The 13,875-nt window shown below is 47.6% G+C and overlaps 1 protein-coding gene across 9 annotated transcripts in view; it reads left to right on the forward strand.

Moving 5' to 3' along the window:
- The window catches only part of LOC146871736 (zinc finger CCCH domain-containing protein 11A-like), an 858,888-nt gene that overhangs the window by 658,368 nt on the left and 186,645 nt on the right, over positions 1–13,875 (forward strand). For all 9 annotated transcript variants that reach the window (XM_085651275.1, XM_085651281.1, XM_085651282.1 and 6 more), the window contains 2 exons: positions 1,859–1,938; positions 2,379–3,492. In XM_085651275.1, the coding sequence (XP_085507401.1) occupies positions 1,859–1,938; positions 2,379–3,492 (1,194 nt within the window). The remainder of the gene's footprint in view (positions 1–1,858; positions 1,939–2,378; positions 3,493–13,875) is intronic.

Genomic DNA, 13,875 nt, shown 5'->3' on the forward strand with positions numbered 1-13,875 from the left:
TAGCCAATGGGCTACCTACCCCAGGGGTTACTACGCCCCCATATGACCACTTCCTGTGGGCATAGCCCTGTCCCAGAGTTTCTAGTCCTGCTATCACCAAGGTAGCAGATTTGTTAATTTTGTATTCACATCAGGTAGCCCACCTTAAGGGTCTAACTAGCCAGAGGGTGGCAACGCCTCTGACTACTAATTTTCCACCTGTCCAGGCGCCAAATGGGTCCTGGTCAGGGGGGTTGGCATCCCCTCACCTCTGAGGAACGCCAGATTTGCATACCAAAGGGGGTGGGCTCTTTGAAGCTCCCTGCCTTGGAATGCTAATTTGCAGGTCATCATGTTGGAGAGGGTGTAAACACCTCCTGCCAGAGCAGGTTTTGTTCCTGACCTACTGAGAGCGTAGGCCCTCACCCCTGGGGGTCGGAAACTCCTCTGTGGTGGCAGGCTGGTCGGGACCTCTAAGGTGCCCTCTAGATGCATGTATTCATAAATACATTACTTAAATTAGTGTGGGTTTATTAATATGAGGTGTTTGATACCAAACACCATATGTTTTAGCAAAGCCATTATGTAGCCGGGGAACTTGTTCTGACCAGTGCTTGCCTTAAGATGGCTTCCCTGCTCACGTACAATATCTAGTTATAAAACTAGACTTCACAGGGGCATATGTGCTCATGCAGATATGTCTTCACATAAAATATAATGCACCCTGCCTTAGGGCTCAAAGGCCTGGTGTAGGGGTGACTTAAATGTATTCTATGCTGTGACTTTGGTGTGAAACACAGGAGTGTGTTTTCATGTTTCCACGCATAGTTTGCACCAAGGCATACAGCCTGCAATGCCAGTCTGTGAAATTTGTTTGTGGGTCCCTTAGGGTGGCATAAGATATGCTGCAGACATTTGGACCCTTTTTATCACCCTTGCCCTAGGTACCTGAGGAACCATTTTCAAGGGACTTACTGGGGTGCTAAAGGCCTTGGCCAACTGTAGCACAATTAGATAACACCTTGTTTTGGGGAAGGAGCACTGGCACTGAGGTCTGGTTAGCAGGCCTCAGAGCACTGTCAGTCGAAAATCAGCATCCAGTAGCTAAAAAGGGGGCAAAAAGTGGGGGCATGATTGAAACAAGAGCCCAGTTTCCTGCAGGGCACAACACTTGCGTTCCTAGCAAACATACAAAGGAATGAAAGCAACATGGGCATCACCACACACCTTTGCAAAATATTGTGTGGACATCTAAATGAACAAAGAAGCACAGGGGGAACAAAAAGTATTACAACCCTGTAATAATCTAATGCACAGCATGTGAACCCTGAAAAGGATTCATGATGCAAAACAAAATGGTTACTTACCAGTAGAAGAGTTTTGCAGTTAGTAGAGTTTTGTGGATTCACATTCGACCTGCCCACCTCCCTGGAAGTGGGAGATAATACAAAATAGGTTGGGAAGATACAGTAGCAAAGAGGAAGCATACCAGTAATGAATGAAAAAAAGCATCTGAAAATTGCGACTACGCACAGGAGCATCTGGGGTGCTGTCTGACGTCACACAGGGGTCGGACATACCACCAAATGGTGGTGGACAACCCCCAAGAAGGGAGGGGGGAGAAAGAAAAGGCCATTCCAGACACAACCACTCGATGGCAGATGGAATAATGCACAGCATGTGAATCCAGAAAACTCTTCAGGCAAAACTACTCCTACTGGTAAGTAGCCATTTCGTTTTTTCACTCATTAAACTTTCAGGTCCTTGTAGATCCCGCTTGGTAAGGCAGTTTTGTTTCCTTTTTTCATATTTGTTTTTTCTAAATGTACTTGTTTTTGTAATTGGCCGACATCTTGATACACCCTTGCTTTCTATATAGGTGGAAAAGAAGATAAATTAAAGGTGGTAGTGAGCGTGCCAGCAGCACTAAGGACCAGTGCTGGAGGACTTGCCCTCCAGGTAAGAAAAAAGGAGCATTTTCTAATTAACTGCAGTCTGAGAGGGTGTAGGTAAACACTTAACGAGACAATGCAGCTGAGAAATAACAATGTTACTGCCTGGCATTCAGAAAGTTTTTGCCTATTGCATCCTTCAACCCACAGGCATATGCTGATTTGAGTATGGAGTCGAGGGGCAGAATCCTAATTTGTCAAAAGATCTTCAATTCTCGAAGTAAGATAACGCAGCACTTTAGGGGGAAAGATTGGTCTTTTGAAACGTGCTTACTCTTTTTTATCAATACCATCATTATCAGTGTTTCTCTGAGCCCAAAAGTGCTCTGTTCCCTCCACACAGTGAGTTTAGGGGTTGAATACATGTATCCTTGGTCTGACTTTCAGTTGTCCAGATTGTGTGTTTTGGTGTACAATGTTAAAACATTTTCCTGTTTGCTTTCTTAGGAATGTTTGGAATTGGGTGCAAATGATACCAATCCTAGGGTGCTGGTCAAGAGCTTTGAGGAAATCATGCGAGAGAAGCGTCGGAGAAAGCAGCAGGAGGCAGGTGTTCAGTTGCTGAAAGAGCACAACCTGCTCTCTCTTTTGGAAGGTGGGGCACCTAAGGAGAACTCTGAGGAATCTCTGTCCACAGCAGCCAACGATCCAGCTGTGACGTTGAGAATGCAACAAGTCAGACCACAGCAAACTGTGCAGGAGAAGACTCTGAATGAGTTACCTGGCAAACGACAAATTTCATCTCCATTGCAAGCCTTGCAAACGTCCCCAGTACGATCCCCGCAGTCAAGACTCCATGTCTCATCATCATCAAAGTCCCAGGAGCCGTCCTCTCCAGTTAGACCTCAGAAGCAATCCTCACTTGTGAAATCTCAGGAGCCATCTTCATCTGTGAACGTTAATCAGCCATTCTCACCAGCAAAAACTGAGCAGCCATCTTCGCCAGTAAAATCTCATCAACCTTTCTCACTGGGAAAACCTTTGCCAGAGAAACCTAAGCAGCTGTCTTTGCTTGTGAAGCCTCAGCAACTGTCCTCTCCTGTGAAACCTCTACAGCCCTCCTCACAGTTGAAAGCTCAACAGCCATCATCTCCTATGAAGCCTCAAAAGCCTTCTTTGCCGGTCACACGTCAGCACCCTTCCTCGCTAGTGCATTCTTACCAGCTGTCACTGCTATTGAGACCCCAGCAACCTTCTTCACCAGTGAGATCCCCGCAGTCTACTTCACCTGCGGTAACTCAACAGTCTTGTTCTCCAGTGAGACCATCACAGCATTCGCCACTAGTTGAAGAGCAACAGCGTCTGTCACCTTTAAAAGACAACAAGCCATCCTTGCCGGATAAACCAGACCAGCAAGCCTTATCATTCCATGTTGAGCAGCAATCAACCTCTTTGTCACTCCAGCAGCCATCACAAGTTGAAGGCAAACAGTCTTCGCCTGTCATGTCTAAAGACTTGTCTCCAGTAAGACAGCAGGAGACTTTGACCCCAGACGCCATGTTATCTAAGGAGGGCATCTCATCTGCTGATGCTCCCGCTGATGAAGTAGCAAAGGGTAAAGGTAACTGTCATATTAATTGTACTTATGATGATTTTAATGTTCACACAGTAAGCTAAATGAAAAATGACCTAGCTTTCGTAATGGAAAGTTTCAATTCTATTAAGGACTCGGAAGCGAGGATTATGCTTTTCTTTCTTCTATTTATTCCACTTAGCAGCCTTAGAAAAACAACAGTAAACAGTAGGACTTCATTTCCCATGAAGCCTACAGAGAAAAGCAACAATGCAATGCGGTAGTCCATTGTCCAATCAGGCGCCTCCTGGTATCATAAAAACCCCTGCTCTGTGCTGGACATCCTGTTTCTTCCTGCGACCAAGCCGACCGTCAGCATTCCTAATCCTGCTTCGACGACTCTGTTCCTGCAGGCAGGAAAAAGAAGTCGTAAAACCTGCGAATTAAAGCCTCCAGCACAGAAGTCAAGACAATATACAGCAACGTCACTCTGACCAGGAAAACGCTTTACTTGCGTCTAATGACACATCCTGATGAACCCAGGTGGGTCTAGGAGTATCCTAAGGGCGGGCTAATCCTCGCCTCCGAATCCTTAATAGAATTGAAACTTTCCGTTACGAAAGCTAGGACATTTTTCATTCTATGTCAGGACCCGGAGGCGAGGATTAGGCTAGTTCAAAGCTTATCCACCACCAGGGACGCAATGGAGGGGACTGGCTTGAAGTAAAACCTCTTAAAGGTTGAGTCTGAAGACCAGTCTGCCGCATTCAAGATGTCCTCCTAGCGTGAAAGCTTTCGAAGCCATAGCACCCCGAGCGGAGTGCGCTCCAAAAACCTTAGTGTCGATGCCAGCCTCAATCATCACCCAACAAACCCACCGTGCGAGTGTAGGGGAAGAGACCGCCCAAAAAGGTTTCTGTAAAGCAATCAAAAGCTGGCGCTCCCCATAAGGACGAACGTCTGCGGTCATAGCCTCATACGCTCTGATACATCGGACAACACAGAGCTGCGGACAGTCCGGGAAAGCCGGATAAGAAATAATCCGAGACTGGGTCTTGGTACGCCGGGATACATGAAAGGTGACGCCCTCCGGCGTGAAGCATCGCCCTGTAATATCCAGGGCTCGAACATCCGAAACCCGTCTGCAGGACACTAAGCATAACAACATGTCCAGCTTTGACGTCAACTGTTTGCGTGATAAGTATTTGTTACTGGGCCATGCTGACAAAAAATGTAAGACCTTATTAACATCCCAGAGAACTGAATACCGTGGCTCTGGAGGAAGAGAAAGGTGAGTAGCTTCCGCACCAGGGGATGGTCACCCACTGGATGATCCGCCACCACCGAGTGTCCCGAAATTGCAGAGCGGAACGTATTAATCGTTCTATAAGCTAACACTTCAAAAGCTAGGGAAGCCAGAAAATTCAGGATGTGAGCAACATCTGCCCCCACGGGATCCAAACCCTGTTGCAAACACCAACCCATCCATCGGGACCAAGCCGATCGATATCGCTTAACGGTACCATCGGCCCATGCTCTGGAGAGGAGTTCTGCAGCGTGGCGCGAAAGCCCAGGGACTTGCCATCGAGATCTGTAATCCGCCACGCCATCAAGGCCAACGAGCTGCTCACTATCATGGGATGAGGAAAGTTCCATCAGAACTGGAAACTAGGCTTGCGCTTTCCAAATCGGGGTGATCAGTACCAGATCCGCCCCCTGTCGACGGACCTGCGTCGTCAACCGCATGATCATAGCGAAGGGAGGGAACGCGTAACACTGCTCCCGTGACCAGTCCTGGAGAAAGGCATCGGTGGTCGTCGCTCCCGGATCCAGCCGCCAACTGAAATACCTGGGAATCTGAAAATCCAGACGAGAAGCAACGAGGTAGACAGAAAAGGGACCCAGAGGTTCTGCAAAGTGAGGAAAACCCGGCCGGGAGAGTTTCCACAAGCTGGAGTCCCGAAGATGACAAGACTGCCAATCGGCTACCTGATTGTCCGACCCCGGTAAGTGTTCCGCAATTACCGACACGTGATTGGCCAGGCAGTATTCCCAAAAATCTTTGGCCAAGTCTGCCAGGGCTTTGGACCGGTCCCCCAAACCCCCCCCTGCGATTGATTTAGCGAACCGCCGCCACATTGTCCATTTTGAGGAGGACGCACGAGTGAGCCTTGTCCCTCGTCCAACAACGCACTGCGAAAGAGCCGGCCATGAGCTCCAAACAGTTGATGTGGAGAGAGCCTTCCTCGGCGGACCAACCTCCTCCTGTAGTAAGCTCGCCACAACGTGCTCCCCAACCGGAGCCGCTGGCATCGGACTCGATCACCAGGTCGGGACGTGAACCGAAAATGGCACGCCCATTCCATGCATCCATGTGGGTGAGCCACCAATGAAGTTCGGCCGTGACCACCTCGGAGAGCGGGACTTTCTGAGCATATGTCAAGCCCCTGCGGAGGTGAAACGCTTTGAGATGCTGAAGGGCCCGAAAATGCAGGGGGCCTGGAAAGATGGCCTGAATCGAGGCGGACAGGGGTCCGACCACCCTGGCAATACTGCGGTGGGAAGTCAGCTGTTTCCGAAGCAGCTGTCGGATCTCGTGACGAATCTTCAACATCTTCCTGGAAGACAGACTTAAAGTCGCAGCCACAGAATCGATCACAAACCCGAGAAAAGTGATGGAGCGAGTGGGGTGGAGACCAGACTTGGCTTGTTTTATGACAAACCCCAAAGACTGCAGTAGAAGCACCGCCGACCGGAGCTGGCGCAAGAGAGTCTGAGGGCACTGATGAAGGAAGAGCATGCCGTCGAGGTAGACAATCATCCTGGTGCCCTGCGCCCATAACGCTTCCACCACTGGATTCAACACCTTGGTAAAATACCAAGGGGCGTACGACAGACCAAAGGGAAGCGAAGTGAATTCGAAAATCTGGCCGTCCCACCTGAACTGCAGAAACCGACGGTGAGGAGCGAAGATGGGAACCGTCAGGTGCGCATCCTTGAAGTCCAAACGGACCATCCAGTCGCCGGGGCATAACAGGTCGCGAAGGAGGTGAATCCCCTCCATTTTGAAAGGCCGGTAAACAAGCCATTCGTTGAACTCCCGAAGGTTTATCACCGGATGCTGACCACCATCCTGCTTTTGCACCAGAAAAATGTTGCTTATGAAGGCCTCGGGCTGAGGATGAGAACGACAAATTGCTCCTTTGTGGAAGAGCTCCTGGAGCTCGAGGCGGATCAAGTTGGACTCGGCCCCCGAGAACCTTATCGGGGCGGGGGGAAAGTGTTCGACAGGGGAACCGAAAAACTCTATGTGAAACCCCTGAACTGTTTGCAGCACCCAAGCGTCCGACGTCAAAGCCCGCCAATTGTCCAGAAACCGGGCTAACCTGCCCCCCAAGCAATGACATGAGACAATTATAGAACTCACCGTGATTGGCGGTGCCGCCGGAACCTCTCCCACCGTTACGCTGACCTCTGCACCGGGAACGGCCTCTGGTGGGGTAGAAACCCCCAAAGCGGGAGGAGTCTTGGTACTGCCCCTGGGATGGTTGACCTCTGCCGGAGGCTGCTTGCGAGAACTGGCCAGCCGAGCGCCCCCTGCCACGACCGGCCCCTCCGAAAATCCGTGCATTGAAAATGCGCTTCACCGTGGACTGTGCCTTGTCTAGAGAATTAAAGGTGGACACAAACTTGCCAAGCTCTTTCAAAAAACGGTCTCCGAAAAGAACGCCCTGTGCCACCGGGCCCGCTTCAGTAGTCGCCAATTCCTCCAATTTGGGATCCAATTTGATAAGGAGCGACTGGCGCCTTTCAGTAGAAATGGCGCAGTTCGCATTTCCCAAGAAATTGATGGCCCGTTGAGCCCAACTGGACAAGGTTTCAGGGGAGATCAGGGCGCCTGAAACCTTGGCGTCTTCAGCCATATCAAATATTTTCACCAGGGGACCCGTGATGTCCAAAAATTTATCCAGACAGGCGCGCCAGGATCTATCGATGCCTTTCTTCGGGTCCTTGATAAACTTCGTCAGATAAGTAGTAATTTTGATATCAATTTCGGGGGTTACCGCGACCTTCCCCTCCAGGGAGGGGCGCGGGCGTTCAGATCTAAGGCGTGCACGGACGTCCTGATCAAGGGGTTTCCGAAGGCGCGCCGCCACATACTTGGCCACCTTATCGCAGGGAACCCACTGCGAAGAACGGGGATGCATAAGTTCCTCTGCGTCAAGCAGATCCGAGTGAATCCCGCCCTGGGAAGCTGAGGACGGAGGATGTTCCCCCGAACCAGAAGGGGAAGGACGCCATGACCTGTCCTGGTCCGATTCGCCATCCAACGCACCCTGGGAGTCCTCCGAAGGGGGAGAGGAAGGCATGGTATCAAGGACCCCCACAGGCGGAGGATCCGACGGGGAAGGATCCGCCGGCAACGACAGGGTGTGGGCGTCCAAAAAAGCTTGATGAAATCGCTCAAAAGCTCTAGAATCAACTCCGTCGGAACGGGAGCGCTTACGCGGATTCTCCGGAAGAGAAGTGGGGCTCAACTTCGAAGGTCAGGAACCAGAAGGTCCCGGAGCGCCTTCCCTCGCAGGGAGGGGTTCAAGGAGTTTTACCAGGTCATCCAACCTCTTCTCCAATCTCTTCTCCAAAGGAGCCACCGCCTGGGAGACCTCATTCACAGTGGAGGAATCCACCGCGTCGCAGAACTCATCGGACAGCGGAAAAAACTGGGATTCCTCCTCCTCGTAATAATCATCAAACTCCTCCATGGCGCCCCAGGGAGAAGCTGAGGAAACGAGGTAAGTAAAAATCAGTGGTGGCCACCCACCAGGTAAGAGGGAATTATAATGTGGGATCTCACCCAGCTCACAGAATGGAGGCAAGAGCCAGGGCCCCCCCCGGTCCAAAACAGAGGGCCAACAACACTGCCGAAGTAACAGGGCCCAAATCAGCACACCCAGCGCCCTAAGAACCTAATGCGGGCTTGAAACATATGCCTGGGCACCTTCAAGGTGTGCGGTGACAATGCTCATAACCTTACCTCCTCCTCGGGGGTGTTCAGCCTCAGGCACAAACCGGCAAGGCGCGTCAGGACGCGGGCAGAGGTGCTCGGCAACGGCCGTTAGATGTCTGCGCAAGCTCCGCTCGCGTCCCGCCGAAGCTCCGCACCGGAAGAACACAAAGAGATACGCGCCCTCTCACGGTCGGCGGACCGTCGCGCTCCCCACCGGTAACAACAAACTCGTTGCACGGCCGCGTAGGAGCGGGCAGAACGCTCCCGCGCTCGTGATCACGGAGCGAAGGCTCCTAGAGTCGTGAAAACAAAGACAGAATTAACAGCCACAAATGCGCCTTAAGCCATACGGAGCAGACGATCCTTTCACACACACAGCGCAAGCAATAGCAAGATATCCCAATAAACCCAGAACAATAATAGATCAATAAGGGCAATCAGCAATCATACGGAGCGAAGCTCTTTCAAAAGGCAACATCAACAGTGCCCCCTCAACTATCAGCAACGTGAAAGAAGGGAAGGACACTTAACTGAGGCAGGCTGCTAGCAGCGAAGAAAGAGGATGTCCAGCACAGAGCAGGGGTTGTTATGATACCAGGAGGCGTCCGATTGGACAATGGACCACTGCATTGCATTCTTGTTTTTCTCTGTAGGCTTCATGGGAAATGAAGTCCTACTGTTGTTTACTGTTGTTTTTCCAAGGCTGCTATGTGGAATAAATAGAAGAAAGAAAAGCCTAATCCTCGCCTCAGTTCTTAGTCCTATGAAGTAGTATTTCGGACCTTCAAAAGCACAGTGGCTCAGTGATTGAAATGTTCACTAAACCACAGGTCATGAGTTTAAATCCCAGCAAGGCCAACCTAGTCTTCCATCCTTCTGCAGGTTGTGAAATGTAATCCTATTACATTGATGAATTGTAACACTTGTTCATTCAAGTGCTTAGATACTTCATATGTGCAATATGTATTACAAAACATGTTGTTAGTAATATGTCTCACTCTGTACTGTCATCAAGAGCTGGTATTTTAAGGGGCCTTGCAATAACCTGCAGTTGAAGAGAACTACAGACAGTGATGCCTGTATAGCAGAATTATACATCCTATTTTTGTATAGTGGGGAGCCTCTTCCGAGGTTGCATGCTGGATGTGCATTAAGGAATATTGAACCATTACTATTTTGCAAGGCACTGTTTTCAGGACATATTTCCAGTGTTCTATGAGGTGATCGATTCTATGATTGGATCTTTATTTAGACTCCATAGGTGTGCTGAGATATTGGTGTAGAAGAACCAGATGTAATAAAATATTATTGGGCAAAATTCAGTTGATGTAATAGGGAGTTTAGAAAAGTAGAAAGAGTGAAGTGTCCCTAGAAGAACCAGCAGGTGTGATTTTGTCTTTAGACAAGGACTATTTATAATGAGATCTCTGTGTAAGTATTATAAGATGTATTCATGTGAGTATGCACGTTAGAAGGAGTAGGTGTGATAGAATATTGGTGTAGAAGCAGCATGTTTAACAAGATGTTGGTGTGTTGCAGGGATTCTGTTTATGCACAGAACTATGCGCAGGAAACCAGGACCACAGAGAATTATGGTGTACCAGAAACTCCCCTCAGAACCAAGAACCCCATATCCGACTAGCTTAGTGTCCCATTCGTTAGCCTAGCTCTAGCTAGGCGGTCCCAATGTATAGACAACCCAGAACATGCGACTTAGATATTTCTCAGGAGTGGTGGGAATCCGAAATACCTGTTTGTACTTATTTAGCAGTCCACAACAACATAATACAGACACTGTAAAGTTTAAAGAGTTTATTTTATTAACCTCGTGTCCTAAGATGCAGTACTTTGGCTAACACTAGTAGACAAATGGTTAAGATCAGAACCATCAGCATTGTTACAATACCATACACAATGAAAGGAGCAATCCTAATAATAATGACAGTGGTAAACAGCCACACTCCTTTCTCTAGTAACTAATAAGTTTATTATACTAATAGAAGGTCTCTTAGGCTAACAGGGGGAACCCCATACCGTATAGATCAGCTTAGTAGAATCACATCACAGGATCAGCTAGGCTCTCTCATGCATCAGCTCTTCTGTTCGAATGCATCTAAAACATTCTGTCCTGCAATATTAAAAGCACTTGTCCTTCAGATATTGGCAGCTGCATGTATGATATGTCTAAAAAGTGGTACGATCAATCTGAACACAACACTCTGCACCGTCTAGTGTCCTAGACTTGTTCTTTACAGGATGTACAGACGAAGGTCGCAGCACACTGTTAAGAATGTTAAACAACAAACTGTTATCCTGTAAGGCAAAGTCGAGTAAGCATTTCTAAAATGAATAACATATAACAACAGTGTCGCGTGCAAAGCAGCAGAAACGGCAAGCTGGCTTTCTAACAGTTGGCTCGGTTATGCTAACTTAGTGTTGTAAATAGGGAGTGGCTAACCCATCCTACACCCCCCCTTGATCGGACTACTAACCACTAGGGGCGCACTTATCAAGAACGCAGAGTTCAAGTGATATAGAACAGAACCAAGGGCATGAACTATAAGTCCATATAAGGTAAGTGTAAAGTTCGAGAAAAAAAGAAGAGAAAAAAAAAATCGTGTAAAAAATAAAAACGATGTCCCAGAGAAAACACCATTAAAAAAGTTTCGATTAAAAAAAATTGACATCTATCGATGCATCTTGTCTTGACTATGTGAAACAGTCAATCCATCAAGGTATATGCACCATAAGTTGCAACAGCTTCCAAGAGGAAATCATTGGAGCGTTCCGCAAAAGTATCTGCCATCCAATTTAGCAAGGGAAAGGAACACACGTGTTCGTCAATTATCGGAGTTTTTCAATGTGCAGTAATGCGCAAGTTGCGTCTTTCATGGACATGAACTGCTGTTTATCGGTCAAATTAAAAGGAAGGAATAACGAAGACGTATTCATGTAATCCCAAGGGACTTTCCCTGCCTTTAACGTTTGCAAGGTCCATTTAAACTGCATAATTGAACGCAACTGATTTTGACCATGATACAACACAGACACATCATCTTGCACAATGTCTACGACAGATGAAACAATATTATCTAATGTATAAATTCTAGAAGACAAGGTATTAATACTATTATCTATAACAGCCAATACTTTCTCCATATTGGCCTGGTCAATAGCACGTAGCCTTGAAGCAGCTTCAATTTGCGATAACTTCCAAACTTCATTGTAAATAGCATAAACCCATCTCTTGGACCTGCCAGTCGCAGGACCCTTAATAAAATCATTTAAATCTATTTTGTCATTTAACCGTGATAAATGAATCTTAACTGAAGCTAATGTGGAATGTTGCAACCATGACTGGCATAACTTACCTACCGAGTAGGTAGTTACCGTGTGTGACGATGGAAAACGAGGGTCTACTCTAAGTTGTGTATACCCTGGTGTCAAATCCAGAAACCGACGTTGACAGGAATCTGAACCCGTCTGCCATACCAACCATCCTTCGGGATCTATTGCTGAAATATTGAAGGTGGTGTTGGAGACAAGGGACTGCAACATAGTAAGGGACAGATCTGTGTGATTCGCCCAATTAGGATAAGCACCCAGATCCGGGATTGTGGGGGAATTCAATTTTTTAGACATAGCCAATCCAAAACAGGTGGTCTGAAAAATAGTTGAATTTAAAAATAACATATGATTTGGGATAAGACAGGCATGATGCAAAGCTTCTGTTCCCTGTACCTGCTACGGTTTAGTTCCCCAAACCGATTTAAGATCGACAGTAGCTTTCCATAGGTCATAACCTCCAATAGCCAATTCATCCATAAAGCATTTGGAATATAATAATTTGGTATGTGTCAGTCTAACCTTAGAAGCCGGTTCTACCGCCACCTTAAAATAAAAAGAGGCAGGGTGAGACACACTAAAATCCGAAAAGTATGTGATTTTTTTTAACTAAAGTGGCAGAACTGCCGGACATGGGGACCGGACAATGTTCCCACTGAGTGAAATTAACAAAATTCCGAAAGGTATTTGCCCTGTGTAGGAAATGTGTGCCATAATGTTGATAACAAAATTGTTCATCGTAATTTGCATTATTTAAATACAAATCTTCAGCATCAAATGCAGCATAATATTTCAAATCAGAAAACAGTGCCTCTATCGCGTGCACATCCCAATCATCTGATCGGATGTTCTGTTTAACTACATCACCCATAGAAACACGAAACACGAAAAACAGTTGGTACATTAATCACTTCGGTGGGACCATGAATTTGAAAGTTCACAGCATCCCAAGCAATTCCATCACGTACAGGCCAGGCGGTGATGTTCACAAAAGTCTGGTCCCTTTTCATGATGTGTGATGAAGAATGGGGGGCTAAAGTTCCATCAATTAATCGAATTGTAGATCGTTCATTCAGGTAGTGTCCATTGATCAATTTAAAAAACACTACCACAAAGCCAATGGTCATGAACAAAAAAAAACTTATTAGCACCAGCCAGATGTAAGTCCAAGGTGCAACCAAAAAATGTCTCTTGAACCAGGCAAAAATTTTAGAAATTTTGGAAGGGGCAGTGGAAGTCAATGATTCAGTTTCAAAGGAAGAATGTGACTGGGCAATTGTTGTTGAATGTAATAGAGGCAAAGGTACTTCTGTTGGATAAGCATACTCAGGATCATCAGGTAAACCACCAGCATTAGATGGCATAGAAGGACCAGTAACTGCAAGTTCAATGGAAACTTCAGGCAAGATGTTGGAGGGTGGCACCACAACAGAGTTTCTCAGCATAGAAGGGCAAGAAACTGAAGGTGTCATACTATGGAGAATCGGCCACCCGCTGTAGCTTGACATTGTCAATCGAGATGTACCTGTTATCCTTGCGACCAGGAAGCGGAGGTAAAACAACTGTACGCGTACCCAGGACTCCAAACACCGGGACCGGTGCATGATAAGAGGGGCCGAACTCCTTCTTGTTCTCCACCTTCTCACGGACCAGGTCACCAACTCAAGGTAGCCAGCCGACTACCGGAATCTGGAGCACAGCTTCGGATGTAGAGGGTATGTGTCCTTTCGCTAGAGTGTCTCTGGCTTCTTGTAGATTCTGCAATACAGCACAGTGGTTATCTAGGTCAAAAGGGGTGGCAGCCGCCGCCATGTCTAGACCATCAAGGTCCGGGACAAACATTCTCACTCCAAAGAGCATCATGTATGGGGTCCTCCCACCCAGAGACCTTCTAGGGAGATTATTAAGTGCACGTTGTACGTCATACAAGTGGGACAGCCAGTTCCGGCCTGTACCCAATACCCTCGCTGTCAAAGATTGCTTTAGGTCACGGTTCATCCGCTCCACAACACTATTGCCCTCAGGCCGGTATGGAGACGAAAATTTGACTTGGACCCCCAGTTCTCTCATGGCCTCCT

Source organism: Triturus cristatus, chromosome 1_1 (assembly GCF_964204655.1).
Source record: "Triturus cristatus chromosome 1_1, aTriCri1.1, whole genome shotgun sequence".
In the NCBI taxonomy this organism is placed as follows: domain Eukaryota; kingdom Metazoa; phylum Chordata; class Amphibia; order Caudata; family Salamandridae; genus Triturus; species Triturus cristatus.